Source organism: Rhinichthys klamathensis, unplaced genomic scaffold, assembly GCF_029890125.1.
Source record: "Rhinichthys klamathensis goyatoka isolate OS25496 unplaced genomic scaffold, OSU_Roscu_1.1 h1tg000352l_1, whole genome shotgun sequence".
Classification (NCBI taxonomy): domain Eukaryota; kingdom Metazoa; phylum Chordata; class Actinopteri; order Cypriniformes; family Leuciscidae; genus Rhinichthys; species Rhinichthys klamathensis.
Genome location: NW_026606863.1, coordinates 2015366 through 2031606, shown reverse-complemented (window position 1 = coordinate 2031606; position 16241 = coordinate 2015366). Strand labels below are relative to the sequence as shown.

The following is a 16241-nucleotide window of genomic DNA, read 5'->3' as shown; positions in this document are numbered from 1 at the left end:
AGCGACCCAGGAGATCAGAGAGAGAGAGAGAGAGAGAGAGAGAGAGAGAGAGAGACCGACAACAGACTGAGAGAGAAGGTGCTGCTCTCTTCTCCAGGATATCTGATGATAAGCAGATCTATAAATTTTGGCTTTACTCAGAACAGCATACTATGCTACTATAGTATTTTTTGCAGCCTGCAGCATGTTTATTATGCACAATATGCAAGGCAAGGCAAGGCAAGTTTATTTATATAGCACATTTCAATGGTAATTCAAAGTGCTTTACATAGAAGAAATTAAAATAATCAAAATAATTAATAAAAAATAAAATAAAGTAATATTGGTCCACGCCAATTTGGGTCACAACTTCTTTTATCTTTCTCTCGGAATCGTTCCTGATGCATCCCTGGCAAACAACCCTATTTTCTGTTAGTATCCCTAACTGCCTGATTCACTAAATTCGGGGATCCCCTATCTGAGATGGAAGAGACTGAGCCGATATGCACATTTTCTATGCTTGGAAAACTTGGATGACATTTGCCAAAAAGTGCCACAGAGCAAACTGAGAGGAAGGCTGCATTGTGACAATGTGCAATGAGTCTATGCAATATGTAAACTCAATAAGGCGGGTAATGGTGCTTAGATGAGTTTATCTGTTCAGAGTAATGACGTTTAAAGGGGTCATGACATGGGTGTTTTTTTTTTTATGTTTCTTGAGGTTCACTTATAATGTTAATAAAGTTTTTTGCACACAAAAACAACAAATATGTATGTTATTTTCAAAATATGACTCAGACAACAGCTTACAGTATACAGTAAGCAAAACACTACTACTATCCCATTCTGTTTCCAGCATTGCACTCGCTGTATTATATAAAGACAGCTTGGTAACCACATTTCCCCTTCTAAATGAAACATGCTTTTCATTGACACAGATGATGTTTTAATGCATAATGATGGCGAATCAATGTATCATAAGTCCCTTTTTCATAAGTGAAGTCCATCAGTGCAAACAGTGTGTGATTGAGTGCAATGAAATCAAAGGAGAGAGAGCGAAATACGAGGGACAGGGAAGAGAGGGAATCATTCCTCTGCATTAGCGGAGCAGGTTATATTGATAGATGAGTGTGAGGAGAAAGAGAACATCGCTGAGGAGACAATGATGCATGATACAATCAAAGCGTGGTGTAACCCGAGCCAACTGCACTGATTACTACGCCAGGAGAGAAGACACGAGAGAGGGACTGGAGAAAAACGAAGAGCTGCAACGGGAATCCCCTAGACAGACGTCAAACAGCGTTAAAGGAGAAATTCACCCCAAAAAAGAAGACATGGTCTTACTAACACAATCAAAAAAATTGTGTTTAGGCCTAAATTTAAGATTTGCATATTTGAATTGCAGATACAATTTCCACCCATTTGCATTGCACAGTTTCAAAATAAATAATAAACTTAATTGGACGCATATTTGTCAGTCATACCTAAATGAAATCATGTTTTAAATGAGCAAAGTTCAAAAAAGTATGCTTTAAGGTATACTAGCTAGTTTATTGTTGCATAATCAAATCATCTTCATTGAACATAGATTGGATCAACGGGCCAAAAATAAATACATAACAAATCAGAACAAAGATATGAAATAAACAGTGCTTTTCAGGCAGGTCTATAGTTTTCAAGGACAGATATTAAATAAAGTAAGCAAATGTAAGATAACACTGATGTATAAATTAAATATATATATTAATCCTTATTAAGTTACAAAAGTTATAGTCAAGAGCAGTGTGATTTTTTTGTTGTTGTTGGTCTTTTGTTGTTTGATTAACATTAAAAAAGACAGCCTAAAAATTAGGCTACTGTCACTTTAAGAGCTGCACAGATCCAATATACTAATACACACGTGCGTTTTATTTCTCAACTGTTTACGTTCACTTAAGCCATAACTTGTGTTTACTAGGATACTCATCATGATGAGCATTTTAACAATTTGGTGTGAATTTGTCAGTTCAAGCGTAAGAGAACTCAGTTCAGTATTTGCGTGCGGTCTAAAATACGGCTTTCCGGGATGTGTGTGCACACAAAACTTCTCACAAAGCGAGTATCAAATTAAATTCTCTTTCATATTTTCTTGCGCTTGAATATTTAAATTGGCAAGACTTAAAAACAGGTGTGTAAACTTTCGTGAAGATGCAGCCCTGTCGTCATCGGGACATTGACAGTTACAGATGCACCAGGCAGTCCGTATATTATATTTTATACAGGTTTCATTTTGTTTTAGGAACTATTTTTAGCCAATGAAAAACGTTGGAAAAATTATGCAACAGACATTATTCAACTCAGTGCCTTCACGCAGTTAAGAAATAAAAACCATCGGCATTGGCCTTTTTCAGCTATAGGCGATATGCTGATGAATTTAAAATGATAAAAAAATCGGTTGTTAAATATCGGTGCATCTCTACACATATATACTAACAAGGCTTACGATATCAAGTAAAACCGGACAAGAAGAGATTATATCCATCCTAAAACCCTCATGTAACAGAGGAAGGATAAACTGCGGAAATCTGGAACATGCCTCTTCTTGTGGGACTCACAGACGTGTCTTCTCCAGAGACTCTGTAGAAATCAGTCTCTGTTCGGACAGGCGTGTAATAGGCTACTGTACGTATCTGACCTATCATCTTCCTCCAACCAAACCCAATAGGTCATCACACGGGTCAAAAACAGGAGATGGCCAGATCCAGACTCATTTAAAACTGCTTCGTCAACTCATTTTGAGCTTTTGCCAACTTGCCTTTTGACTTTTATATAACTGTTAGAGTCTGATAAAATGTTCCAACAGTCAAACACTAGTGTCATAATTTTATATCAGGCCAAAAACTGTTCATTTAGTTCCCATTGGGGATAAAATTCCTTATTCCTTATATCTCAATTGCTCCCACATGGCAGTAAGATTAAGTGGAGAGCTTCAGAAACAGTGGAGACTCGGATGTTTGAGAAAAAAAATGTCAAATCTCAAATTGCCAAGGTACCAAAGTCTGCATAAAATCTCCCTAGTTCATAAAATCTCCCTGTGAACTCACACAATTCTCATTTAAAAAGCTGCTATCCACATCAATTTATAGCTACTCTTACGTTATCATAACAATCGACACTATGTCTATGTTATTTTAGGAAAAAAACATCTAAGATAAAGTTGATGCATGATTGAAACAAACTCCATTCTGTCTATTCTGCAAAACAAGTCTCCTAGAGGAGCCAGCAAAGGCCATATTTATACACACTGCACACTGCAGTCGCCTCCACACACTGATCATTCATCATTCAGACAGTCATCTAAAACATTAAACTCTAATATTCTTTTGCAATAAACAACAATACAAATCACCTGACTCGTTTGTGTCTACTTTTATTTCTCCTAAGGAACTGTAGAAGAAACAAATGTGACTTATATGAAACCTATCTGACTTCTAACCTTTCATTCTCATGCTGTTCTCAAAATAAAACACGATAAACATCTTACTTGGGTCCGGGTCCAGTGTAAAAATGGGAAAAGATAAAAAATAGGATTAAATTTAATAAAATAAATAAAATTTAGATTAAAATAAATCAAACTTATAAAAGTTTTACAGTCACAATGAAATTAAAATAGTTGTTTATATCATTGCAGTATTTATGATATTTTTTTTATCTGTGTACATTTTTTAATTCATGTGCCCATACATTTTTTAAATCAAAAACAATACCTTCCCCTCCCCCCGCAACAACATCTCTTTACTGGCGTGAGGGCGGAGCAACCTGTCACTCACATGAGATCCACCAATAGCAAACCACAACCATCTAAGCGTCCAATCAATTCCCCAAAGACGAAATCAAGCCCCGCCTTACATTTGTTCTTGTTCCAGAAGCCAGAAACAGAAACAGTACAGAAAAAAACATCTAACAGCACATGAAAAAAGTGTAATAATGTAACATAACACAGTAAAAAAAATACTATTATAAAAATGTGTTAAATATGATTTGGAAAATATTGTCACGTATATATAATATAAATGTTTCTATGTAGAAACTGGTATAAAATTAAAGGGAAATGTATTTATTTTAGGATGGGGGACACTTGCACGAGGATAGTCACATGTGTGCATCTGGAAGATTGAAAACCCCTATACTAGACTACACGTGACATCTAACTATCCAGCTCTGCATTTGAAGGCTGTTTAGTTGGTGTCTCCTTAATGAAATAAATGACAAAGTGAACAAAAACAGGCAAGTAAGGTTAATAATTTATAAACAGTGGTTCTATTAATAGTATCGGACCTGTTCATGCGTTCTCAGTTGTAAGTGTCTGGGCACTAATGAAGCTCTCCTGTCTTGCTGACATGAGTGATGAGTGATGGTTGTAGCCTGCAGAAACGTCTCCAGAGCTCTGCATCACACACAACTGAGAGCATGTCTTACACAGATTCCTCTCACCCCGAGCTGAAGCTGCTCGAATACTTCAATTTTGCATGAAGACCAAAATATGTCAGCTCACAACCACGAACAGAAATAGAATAAATAGGTCAAATCAAGCGCTGTGACTCTAAATTAAATTAAGCATCCTAAAAACGTTGGTTGTCAATCAACATCTTGTTTTTTTGGGTTTTTTTGGTGGTGCACAAAAGTTATACAAATGTTCAATGTAAGTACATTTATGCTGCCTTTGCACAAAATCTGCCTTGGGGTTTCATGTTCACTACCGTTCAAAAGTTTGGGGTCGGTAAGATTTTTTTTTTTTAAAGAAATACAGTATATATATATATATAGGCTATATACTGTATTTCTTTAAAAAAAAATCTGTATTCGACAAGGAGACATTTATTAATAAAAAAAATCTAAAATGTATCACAGATTCCACAAAAATATTAAGCAGCACAACTGTTTTTACATTGATAATAATCATAAATGTTTCTTGAGCATCAAATAAAAGCATAGAATGATTTCTGAAGGATCATGTGACACTGAAGACTGAAGTAATGATGCTGAAAATTCAGCATTGATCACAGGAGTAAATGACATTTTTAAACATAGTCACATAGAAAACAGTTATTTTATATATTATATATATTTTATAATATTTCACAATACTACTGTTTTTACTGTTTTTTTGTTCATCAAATAAATGCTGTTGATGTTCAAAAACATTAAAAACTCTTACCGACCCCAAACCTTTGAATGGTCGTTGATGTAATATAATAAAAAAGTTCAATTTACTCAGTTCAATTACACTGTTCCAGTTCCTTAAGAGCACTGAATGTCTTTAGTAAAGGGTTAGTTCACCCCAAAATGAAAACTCTGTCAGTAATTACTCTCCCTCATGTTGTTCAACCCCGTAAGACTTTCGTTCATCTTTGGAACACAAATTAAGATATTTTTGATTAAATCTGAGAGCTGGATCACTCCTCCATAGGCTTCTAGGGGATCGAAACTGGCCGGCCCAAAAGTTATGAAAGACATCGTTAAAATAGTCCGAGTGACTACAGTGGCTCAATCTTAAGTTTATCAAGCGACGAGAATACTTTCTGTGTGCAAAAAACAAACAAAAATAACAACTTTATTCAGCTATTCATTTCCTTCTCTGTGGGCCGTGAGATTTCACGTAGTGAAACAGCGCAGCGCTTCTGTGTTGTACGTCACACGCAGGCTCACTATTGGCCGACGCTGGTCATGTGTGTGATGCGTGTGACGTACAACCTAGAAGCGCTGCGCTGTTACACTACGTGAAATACTGTATCACGGCCCACAGAGAAGGAAATGAATAGTTGAATAAAGTTGTTATTTTTGTTTGTTTTTTGCGCACAGAAAGTATTCTCATCTCTTGATAAACTTAAGGTTGAGCCGCTGTAGTCACTCGGACTATTTTAACAATGTCTTTCATAACTTCTGGGCCGGCCAGTTTCGATCCCTTTAGAAGCCTATGGAGGAGTGATCCAGCTCTCAGATTTAATCAAAAATATCTTAATTTGTGTTCCGAAGATGAACGAAAGTCTTACGGGGTTGAACAACATGAGGGATGAGTAATTACTGACAGAGTTTTCATTTTTGGGTGAACTAACCCTTTAACTTCCTTGGTTACAATTTATTTCAATGGTCCACTCAGACATTCTTCTAACTATAAGTAACTTTGCAAGTACATGTAAACTAGCAGTCATTGGAGTATTAGTAGACTATTAGGTTCGGATTAGTAGAATAAGTTAACATACTTGCAAAGTTACTTATAGTCAGTAGAATGTCTGTTTAGGAGCATCAGAATAAAGTGTTATCAGATATTAAGCAGACAGTCTACTAATACTCTAATGACCGCTAGCTGACATGCAGTTGCAAAGTTACTGATAGTTAGAAGAATGTCTTAAGTGGACCATCGAAATAAAGTGTTACCAATTCCTTTAACATGTTGAGTTACACTTTATTTTAAGGTGACAGTTGTATTGTACTTACTCAAATAAGTACTAATAAACTAATAGGACACCATCAGGTCACTTGATGGAGTTTTTCGGTTCCTTGCCACTGTTGCCTTTGGCTTGCTCAGTTGGGGATATTCAAATTAAATGACCCATCATACCACTGATCAGCTCTACCAAACTTGGATGTCTTTTCCAGTAATAAACAAACACTGTTAAGTTGTTTTGATTGAAACTGTGAAGCAGCTTTGATACAATCTGTATTGTGAAAAGTACTATATAAATATATTTGACTTGACTTGACTTAATAAACTCACGTGAAGACAAGTGTGTCTGTTTGACTGCACAAACACCACAGTGTAAACAGTTTGTTGCACACTGTACGGCACTAATTTGTATCCTGAGTATGTTTTCCGACAAACAGAATGATTAATAATCACTTTAAAATTCAGATTATCATTATTGTTTGAGGAATAATTGATTGAATCAATGATGCATCTGTGAATAAATGTTTTCCCCCATTATAATGTCTCAGTCTGATTGTGACTCGGTGTGTGTGAAATGGCAGAGGGTTTCGCTTAGATGAGGAAGAAGTGTTTGAGAAAAACCCCATCATGACAAAGCTCCTCTCATTCACTGACTTTGAAGCTCTTCTGGAGGCGGGAGGTATATAGAGACTTCCCACAGAGATGAAAGGAAGATGGAGACGCATCAGTGCACAAAATACACATTCATTTAAGCTTAGTTGGTAAATAAAGCAGAATTATACTTGCTAGACTGTGCTGCTTTTAGTAGTCCTGTAGAGCCAGACCTTTGCCTGCCAGAATGTAAATCCACAAGCCACATTCGTTTTGTTTTACATTTCGTTTAGAGGCCGGTTAATCTGAAAGGGTAGTTACGATAATGCTCTACAAAAAAAAGTTACAAACTGTGAAGACTTTTTGATAAGAATTGCTGTTTCTCATTTAAACAATATAGTTCTGCTGGTGTTCATCAAGCTTACTTTCAGCCGAGTGTCTATGAGTATCTTTGCAACAAACCTGCAAACTTTGATAAATCCAATGATTAGTTTTTCCTCAAAGTTTGTTCATTTTTATCAACATGGTACATAAAACCAGCCAATCAGACTTGAACTTCCAAACTTACAACCTACATTCTGCCTTAAGAACAAATGGTGAAACCAAATTAAAGGGATAGTTCACTTTGAAATTCATTTTTGGTATGTTTTAGCTTACCTCAAGGGCATCCAAGATGTAGGTGTCTTTGTTTCCGCAGTAGTTTCAATTTTGATATTTTTAGGTCAAACCGTTCTTGTCTGTCAGTCATATAATGCAGGTCTATGGTCACCACCTCAAAGAGCATGCACAGAGAAGTCCAAATTAAACATGATTTAATGACTCGTAAATGTAAGTACACATTGATGGCCTAAGACACGAAACGAGCGGTTTGTGTGAGAAAACTAACAGTATTTATATCGTTTTTACCTCTTGTAAACACAGCCACGTCCAAGTGATCTGAGGGCGCCGGCGCTTCGGTCTTTTCCGGCAAGCGCTGGAAATGATCTCTCGCGCGTGTACGTCACTCATTGTTTACACAGAGATTTCGGAAGTGTTACCTTTCACTGTGAATTGTTTTCTTTTACGACGGTTTAAACATCCCGGATAAGCGCAAATTAGTACCATTTTTAATTAGCCGTCTTACCTACAATCTCTGTTCTGTGTAAACAATGAGTGACGTACACGCGCGAGAGATCACTTCCGGCGCTTGCGCAGACCGAAGCGCCCTCGCCCTCAGATCACTTGGACGTGGCTGTGGTTACAAGAGGTAAAAACGATATAAATACTGTTCGTTTTCTCACACAAACCGCTCGTTTCGTGTCTAAGGCCATCAATGTGTACTTACATTTACGAGTCATTAAATCATGTTTAATTTGGACTTCTCTGTGCATGCTCTTTGAGGTGGTGACCATAGACCTGCATTATATGACTGACAGACAAGAACGGTTTGACCTAAAAATATCAAAATTGAAACTACTGCGGAAACAAAGACACCTACATCTTGGATGCCCTTGAGGTAAGCTAAAACATACCAAACATTAATTTCAAAGTGAACTATCCCTTTAAGTACAAAGTTACTTACAAACTAGCTAGTAGTTACAAAGCCTCTATTGTGGACTATGTTCCAATTTATTTAAGAACATACAAATGGCTTGTGCAACCCGACGTGAATCCTGACGGTTTTAAGCTAAAGGAAATAACAACAATATATGAGGAGGAGCCTGAAACAGAACGGCACCCATTCGCTTTAGTTTTCATCTGCGAAGGCGACCACTGAGTGCCATGCGAGGTAGCATGAAGCGTACAGTGACAGTCCTGCTGAATACATTACTCTGAGTTGAAAGAACTACAAAGTGCAAGGCCATTGATTATTCACTGCCGATGGAAAGTGTAAAACAGGAGCCAAGGGCTGTAGGAAGCAAATACACAATAACCAGGGGGTTGCCTCGAAGGGGTACTTGCTCTTTAGTGACCTATAACCGGGTAAATGTTATCCAGGACATGTGGGCATCAGCACATTTGGTTTTTGGGACATGAGCCCCACAGCAAACTGCAAGCCGGAGGGTTTGTCCTGAATGCAGAAGTCCAGCAGGGAGTTGGCTTGGCCGCCTGGTGCCCGAGAGAAAGAGTCAACACTAGAGGGTGTTTATTGCTCTTCAGAGGACTTATGCTGGGGAAATGCCAATGGAAAAGTGAAGTCTCTGCAGAGAGCAAGGAAATGTTGTCTTGGCAAGCCAGAAGTGCGCTGTGAGATTCAATGAAAGGTCATGGGGTCAAGCAAAGAGCCAGAGGCGGTTGCTGCCAAATAAAAATAGCACTTGCTGACTGTATTTTTTTTTTTCATTTCTGTGTCCTGTAGTTCTATTCTAGGTATACAGTGTTAAAGTCCATCCGTTCACACCAAGGAGGATAACTATAATGATAAAGATATAGTTTAAAAATCATTCCAAATGCAATAGAGTCCACAACTTTAACGATAACGACACAGAGGAACAATATAGGAATCACTTGCAGAAAAAAAAATTTCCCAGCTGATGAGTGATAAAAACATTGATAGCCAATCAGAATCCATCCTGCTCGAGCATTAAGATCGCATTTGATATCAGTCTTTGGGGAAAATATATGTATGCTTTTAAACAGTAAATATGTGAAGAAAATAACAATTGCTCTTGTTCACCACTAGTTTATGGTTCACCCCAAAAATAAAATATCTTTTATTCTTCCTCATGCTTTCTTTTATGACTTACTTTCCTCTGTGGAACACAAGAGACTGTTCTTACATATCATTCCCATACAATGAAAGTGGACAGTGATTTATACCAACAAGCTCGAAAGGGAAAAACAAAAGCATCATAAACGTAGTCCTTATGATTCATCACACGATAGTTTTAAGCAAGTTACAGACTGAAAACCATTATTTATTTAAAATATCACCCTAGTTTAGCCACAGCTCTCACATTTAATTTATACATTTGCATATTCAAATTTGGCCCATCAAGACCTTATAAATAATAAGTTTGAATATGTGCTAGCACTATTGAGATTTGAGACCTATATGGTGGCAGCAAATAAGCCCTTGTCCTGATCAACTTCCATTGTACTTTCGTAATCAGTAGAAGAAATAAAGCCGGTTTCACTTTATTTTGATTTTCCCTTTAAAACATTCTGTTAAATATGAGAAACATTGCACCCACATGTCCACTAACTCTCATTAGGGTGTTAGTATAATATTAGTAGACTAGTAGGGTTAGAATAAGTTTTGCAAAGTTACTTATAGTCAGTTGAATATCTGTTTGGGACCATCAAAATAAAGAGTTAGCAGATAATACTACTAATACTGAGAGTTGCAAAGTTACTTATAGTCAACAGAATGTTCAAAAGGGACAATCAAAATAAAGTGTTACCATAAAGCCAACATTAGCAAACATGTAATTTTAAGAAAAGCACTGAAATCGTTTTTCCTATTGCCCAAGAAGATAAAAAAAAATTATTAAGAATAATTATTCCCATTAAAGAAAATCATGCATTTTGGTGACTTACCTATAGTGGACACCACTGTCCCAACAAAATAAAACGCCCCTGTAAAATCCCATCTGGGTCGAAGAGCATCGACCCGAGCTCCAGCAGCAATCGCAACCTCGTACTCTTTCAGGAAGGAGCTCAGATCCTGCAAACTGATATTGAACGTGTCACTGAAGTTCAGGAGGGTCCGGTTCCAGCGCCCGTGTGCCCGCAGCTCGGACGGCCTCTCGATGGCGGAAAACACCGCAGCGCCACACAGCAAATACACGATGATGAGCAACGCGAGCAGCAGAAAGCGCCCATTGTCTTCGTTAATGTGAAGGGAGCGGCAGCCCTGCATCATCCAGATCTCAGCACCACCGGCGCGGTGGACAGCGACCAATGCAATGACATGGATCCTCTACACCTGCTTCTTGAGGACACCCCGAGACCTCCTAGCATAACGTTAATGATATGTATCACACACTTCAGATAAGTTTTAGATCAGAGAAAGCCTTATTTTAAGACGCTTACCAGCTTCATTTATCCATTTGCCATTGTCAGTGACATGGATCCTCTATAGCGCTGTTGCTGCTGCTGCTTTTGGACACTCCGGTCTTCTATAGGATATTGCACATATATTTCTATCAAACAAGCACGATAACTTTTGGAAAAGAGAGAAAATTAACTTTCCAAGTTTATACTCTTTATTTTGCTTCATTCTGTTTAAGAAACGCACGAGGATAACAATTATGCATTTTATTTATATTGTTGCATTCCAAATAAGCTGCACAAATACTTCAAAGGCTACATTTCCATCAGATACCCCACTTGTGGATCCGCTTTAGTACATATAGTTTGTTAAATAACTAGACTCACCCTCGCGCTCATTAAAGTAGTTCTACATCCATCTCCGTCTCCATCCCATGGATTGCTTGTCCACATAAATCCACCTTTAAATTGCTCAGTTACAGGCTAAAATCCTCAGCCGATGAAATTCCCAGACTCCTGGTTGTGTTTTATTGCAGGGATGCAGCAGCAGTGTGTTCTCCTGCTTTTCCATGTTGCGGATGAAGCATCCAGATCATCCTTTGGGTCGCTGCGCAAAATCTCTCGTCCCGTGAATCACATTAATTTTTGCTTCAGTGAAAGATACAGCGGGGTCAATGCAAATAAAGACATTTAGTGACCATTTGAGCCATTTGCACTTTTGTGTGTGTGTGTGAGGCAGATCTCCAGTCTATTCGCTGTGGGATGTTTGATGCCCGCAGTCCTAATGAGGCTGATCTTCAGATCAAATCTGTGCGCATAGAACAACTATGATGATTTACACTACAGTAATTCTGTTGACGTACAGTGCTTGTTATTTTACCTGCTTGACGTTTAACAAAGTTAGATGCCTTTTAACAGTTTGACCTTTAACAAAGTTATTTAATATAGGATATTAAATCTATAGCCAATTATTTTTTCTTTAACAGTCATAGTTTTACGTCACGTTTCCTTCTCGCTATATAGCTACCAAGAAAATACAGTCTATATTTTGTTAGGCTATTTGACTCTCATTTGATGTTATTTTCTACTTTGCCTGTCTTTATACAAAAGCTATAGAAATCTCATTTATTCCGTCCTGATGTTTGAATTATTAAAATCTTTTTATTCATTTTAGTTTTTCGATGTTGAATTGAAAAGTGCTTTTCCCGCCCTTTTTACACAAACACTCACGAGATCAGATGGGAGCGCCAAAAACATCTACGATGAGGTGAAATTTGTCGACAATAACGTGATAATGGTAAATGTTGATTCAATCCCTCAGTAAGTCCATGTCCCTAACCCACACCTTGCCTTGTCTCCCCACAAATCACGAGGAAACTATGCGGCACGCGCTACTACAACTGCCGCGCGCCCTATTAGAGCCGCTCGAGCGCACCGCGGTAACTGGAAGAGGTGGGCTTGTTATTTCTGACAATTAATCAATGGCATAATTACCTGTGGCCAGCATCACCACTGCCAACGGTGAGTCCCGAGACAGAATTAGATGAGTCTGACTGCAATGCAATGCCTGGCATGTTAAAAATCCAAAGTGTTAACTGCTAGATAATCAGTCTTTCAGGTCATACTCTACACAACAGATTGCATGCTATCTGTAGTTAAGTTACTAATTACTGATTAATCCAAACGAGCACCATCTACTTAAAGGAATAGTGCACTCATAAAAGAATCATTGTATCATATACTCGCCGTTTGTCCAAACACTAATGACTTTTTTGGTAACACTTTAGTTTAGGGTTCCAATTCTCACTATTAACTAATTGCCTATTAGCATGCATATTACTGGCTGTTTATTAGTAGCTACTTATATATGCCTTATTCTGCATGACCATATTCTACATCCCACAATCCTATACCCAAACTTAATAACTACCACTAACTATTAATAAGCAGTAATTATAAGTTTATTGAGGCAAAAGTCATTGTTAATAGTTGGTTAATAATAGTGAGAATTGGACGCTAATCTAAAGTGTGGCCACTTTTTCTTCTGTGAAACACAAAATGAGGTGTTTAGAATACCAAAGCTGCTTTTTTTCCACACATATTTTCACTCCAGGTTTATATTGATCGGATGGGGGAAAACATGTAGATGCATTTTAGAAGGGAACAGTATGTGATCAGGCTGTGTTGAGATAAGATGGGACATGAAACAGTTTGAACAACAGAACCGTTTGCAAGCCCCAAGTTGATTGACCAAGTTTAAACATAAAGAAGCTCAATTATTAGTGAGTAATAGTGACTGTCAAGTTCAAATACAACAACAAATAAGAACATCATTGAGTGCTTGCAAATGTGTGAATTTTAAATTGTTATGCACTGAAAATATTCCCCTCTGTCACATATCATTCATGTTTGTGCATATTCAAACGTGGCGATTATGAGACATGCAAGTCTCAATGACAAAAGTAGGACATGTTACCGATGTCAGCCTGTCCCATTCATGAGGCAAAGATTTGAATATTAACAAAAGCATGAGATTTGAGAGCGGAGGGGAAGATTGAATGAATTGTATGTTGCTTTGGCTAAAAGCACCTGCCCAATAAATAAATAATGACAGCCTTGTACAGTTTGGTTAACCACATGTACAGATGTAAAGTCTAACAGTTACAGATGGAAAGACAAAGGTTTAAAATAAATCACTTGCAGTAAGGAGAAGGTCGCCCGAACGAGAGTGATTGTGATTACAGATCTCTTCACCACTGTGTCCTTGAAAACAATCACTTAACCCCATTTTACTCGAGGGGAGACATGATACCCGATTCATCAGATTACCAGCATCCCCTTCTTCTGGACTCTAACTCAAAGCTTCACTTCTGATATAAGGCTCGTTTGAATACATGAAATTGAGTTAATCAACATTAAATAATGTTGCTCTCAAATGTTAACCAATATAGCAGAGTAATCTATCTATCTATCTATCTATCTATCTATCTATCTATCTATCTATCTATCTATCTATCTATCTATCTATCTATCTATCTATCTATCTATCTATCTATCTATCTATCTATCTATCTATCTATCTGTATGTCTATCTGTATGTCTATCTATCTGTCTATCTATCTATCTATCTATCTATCTATCTATCTATCTATCTATCTATCTATCTATCTATCTATCTATCTATCTATCTATCTATCTATCTATCTATCTATCTATCTATCTGTATGTCTATCTATCTGTCTGTCTGTCTGTCTGTCTATCTATCTATCTATCTATCTATCTATCTGTATGTCTATCTATCTATCTATCTATCTATCTATCTATCTATCTATCCATATCTATCCATCCATCCATCCATCTCTATCCATCCATCCATCCATCCATCTCTATCTATCTATCTATCTATCTATCTATCTATCTATCTATCTATCTATCTATCTATCTATCTATCTATCTATCTATCTATCTATCTATCTGTCTGTCTGTCTATCTATATATCTATCTGTATGTCTATCTATCTGTCTGTCTATCTATCTATCTATCTATCTATCTATCTATCTATCTATCTATCTATCTGTCTGTCTATCTATCTATCTATCCATCTATCCATCCATCCATCTATCCATCTCTATCTATCTATCTATCTATCTATCTATCTATCTATCTATCTATCTATCTATCTATCTATCTATCTATCTATCTATCTATCTGTATGTATATCTATCTGTCTGTCTGTCTGTCTATCTATCTGTCTGTCTGTCTATCTATCTATCTATCTATCTATCTATCTATCTATCTATCTATCTATCTATCTATCTATCTATCTATCTGTATGTATATCTATCTGTCTGTCTATCTATCTATCTATCTATCTATCTATCTATCTATCTATCTATCTATCTATCGATCTATCTATCTATCTTTCAATCTGTCTGTCTGTCTGTCTGTCTGTCTGTCTGTCTATCTATCTATCTATCTATCTATCTATCTATCTATCTATCTATCTATCTATCTATCTATCTATCTATCTATCTATCTATCTATCTATCCATCCATCTTTAAGTCTATGTATAATGCATAGCATTCTTATGAAGTGGCTTATGTGTCTGGTCAAATTTTTTGGCCATGAATATGTTTGTACACTGTTTTGTTGGTTATGATAAATGCATGAATGTGAATGAATTATTTATAGTGGTTTTCTCTGTTGTTCAACTGTTGATATCGCTTCTATCAGAAAAACACAGAGATTGTATTGCTCCTTTTGGTGTCTTCTGGTGGGAATTTTGATGGAGAATGAAATGTTTTTTAACAGAGTGGCAAAGAAGGGTTTTAAGAAGATGTAAACTTGTTATTTCTCTAATTAGTTTTACTTAGTTCCTGCCTTTGCTTTGAAAGAATGTGCTTATGTTGCAATAAAGAAATGATGTAATGATCCGCATGTTCAAGAAATTGTAAAAAGGACGCTCAGACTTAACGTCATGGTCCTTTGAATGATATCTATCTGCCATATGATCAGATAGACTAGACTTAAAAAATGCTTTGCACTGTACAAATAACAGTCATATGATTGGCTTAGATCATTAACAATCACCAGATTAGTATAACCAATAACAGTGGTTATAATACAGTGGTATAATATAGTCATGAATAGGCCTGTACTGTTTCGACTTGGCTGGGAACAAAGAGAAAAACGCTGATGAGAAAAGAGGAGACAAAATCTGCTTCTCTACTCTATTGATGGTGCTTAGGCAGCACAGGCAGAGAACATATGGTTGCATCTATCACTAACTTGTCAAGATTCCCCCTGAAAGTTGCTTTTTATAATTACCTGAGCGATTAAATGACAGTGCGTCTCTGGGCTGACAGCAGCGGAGGGGCTGAGATAGATAGATCTGTGGAGAGGAAGGCATTGGGAAAGTCTATCGATCCAGTGTCATTCGGCAAAGAACAGGCGGCAGAGTCAGCTCTCATCTACAGATACAGTACGCTCACTCATCAGCACACACACATACAGTATACACATTTATCTGGCTGAACAAACTCGCTGGAAACCTGCAGATGTGAATTTGTGTGCAAGGATATAATTACTGACATAGGACTACAATAGTTTGATATACTCACTCTTAAAGTCCCCCTTTGTCTGTGTGGTGTTTTTAATATGCTTTAAGACAAACCATGTGTAAATTCATAAGTCGACAGCATTGCTGAGTATTTTCTCCTTAAAACTGCAGTGAACCAAAGACAGTCTCAAAAACACGGTTTGAAATCGCTG

General features: G+C 37.1%; 1 protein-coding gene across 2 annotated transcripts in view; it reads right to left on the bottom strand.

Moving 5' to 3' along the window:
• The window catches only part of kcnk12 (potassium channel, subfamily K, member 12), a 38969-nt gene extending 27303 nt beyond the window's left edge, over positions 1-11666 (bottom strand). Inside the window, exons 1-3 of one of the 2 annotated variants that reach the window (XM_056232654.1) lie at positions 11357-11666; positions 11012-11097; positions 10517-10932 (exon numbers count right to left, since the gene is read on the bottom strand). In XM_056232654.1, the coding sequence (XP_056088629.1) occupies positions 10517-10841 (325 nt within the window). In that variant the 5' untranslated portion in view covers positions 10842-10932; positions 11012-11097; positions 11357-11666. The other variant, XM_056232655.1, reaches the window with a different exon arrangement.
• Between the last annotated feature and the right edge of the window lie 4575 nt (positions 11667-16241).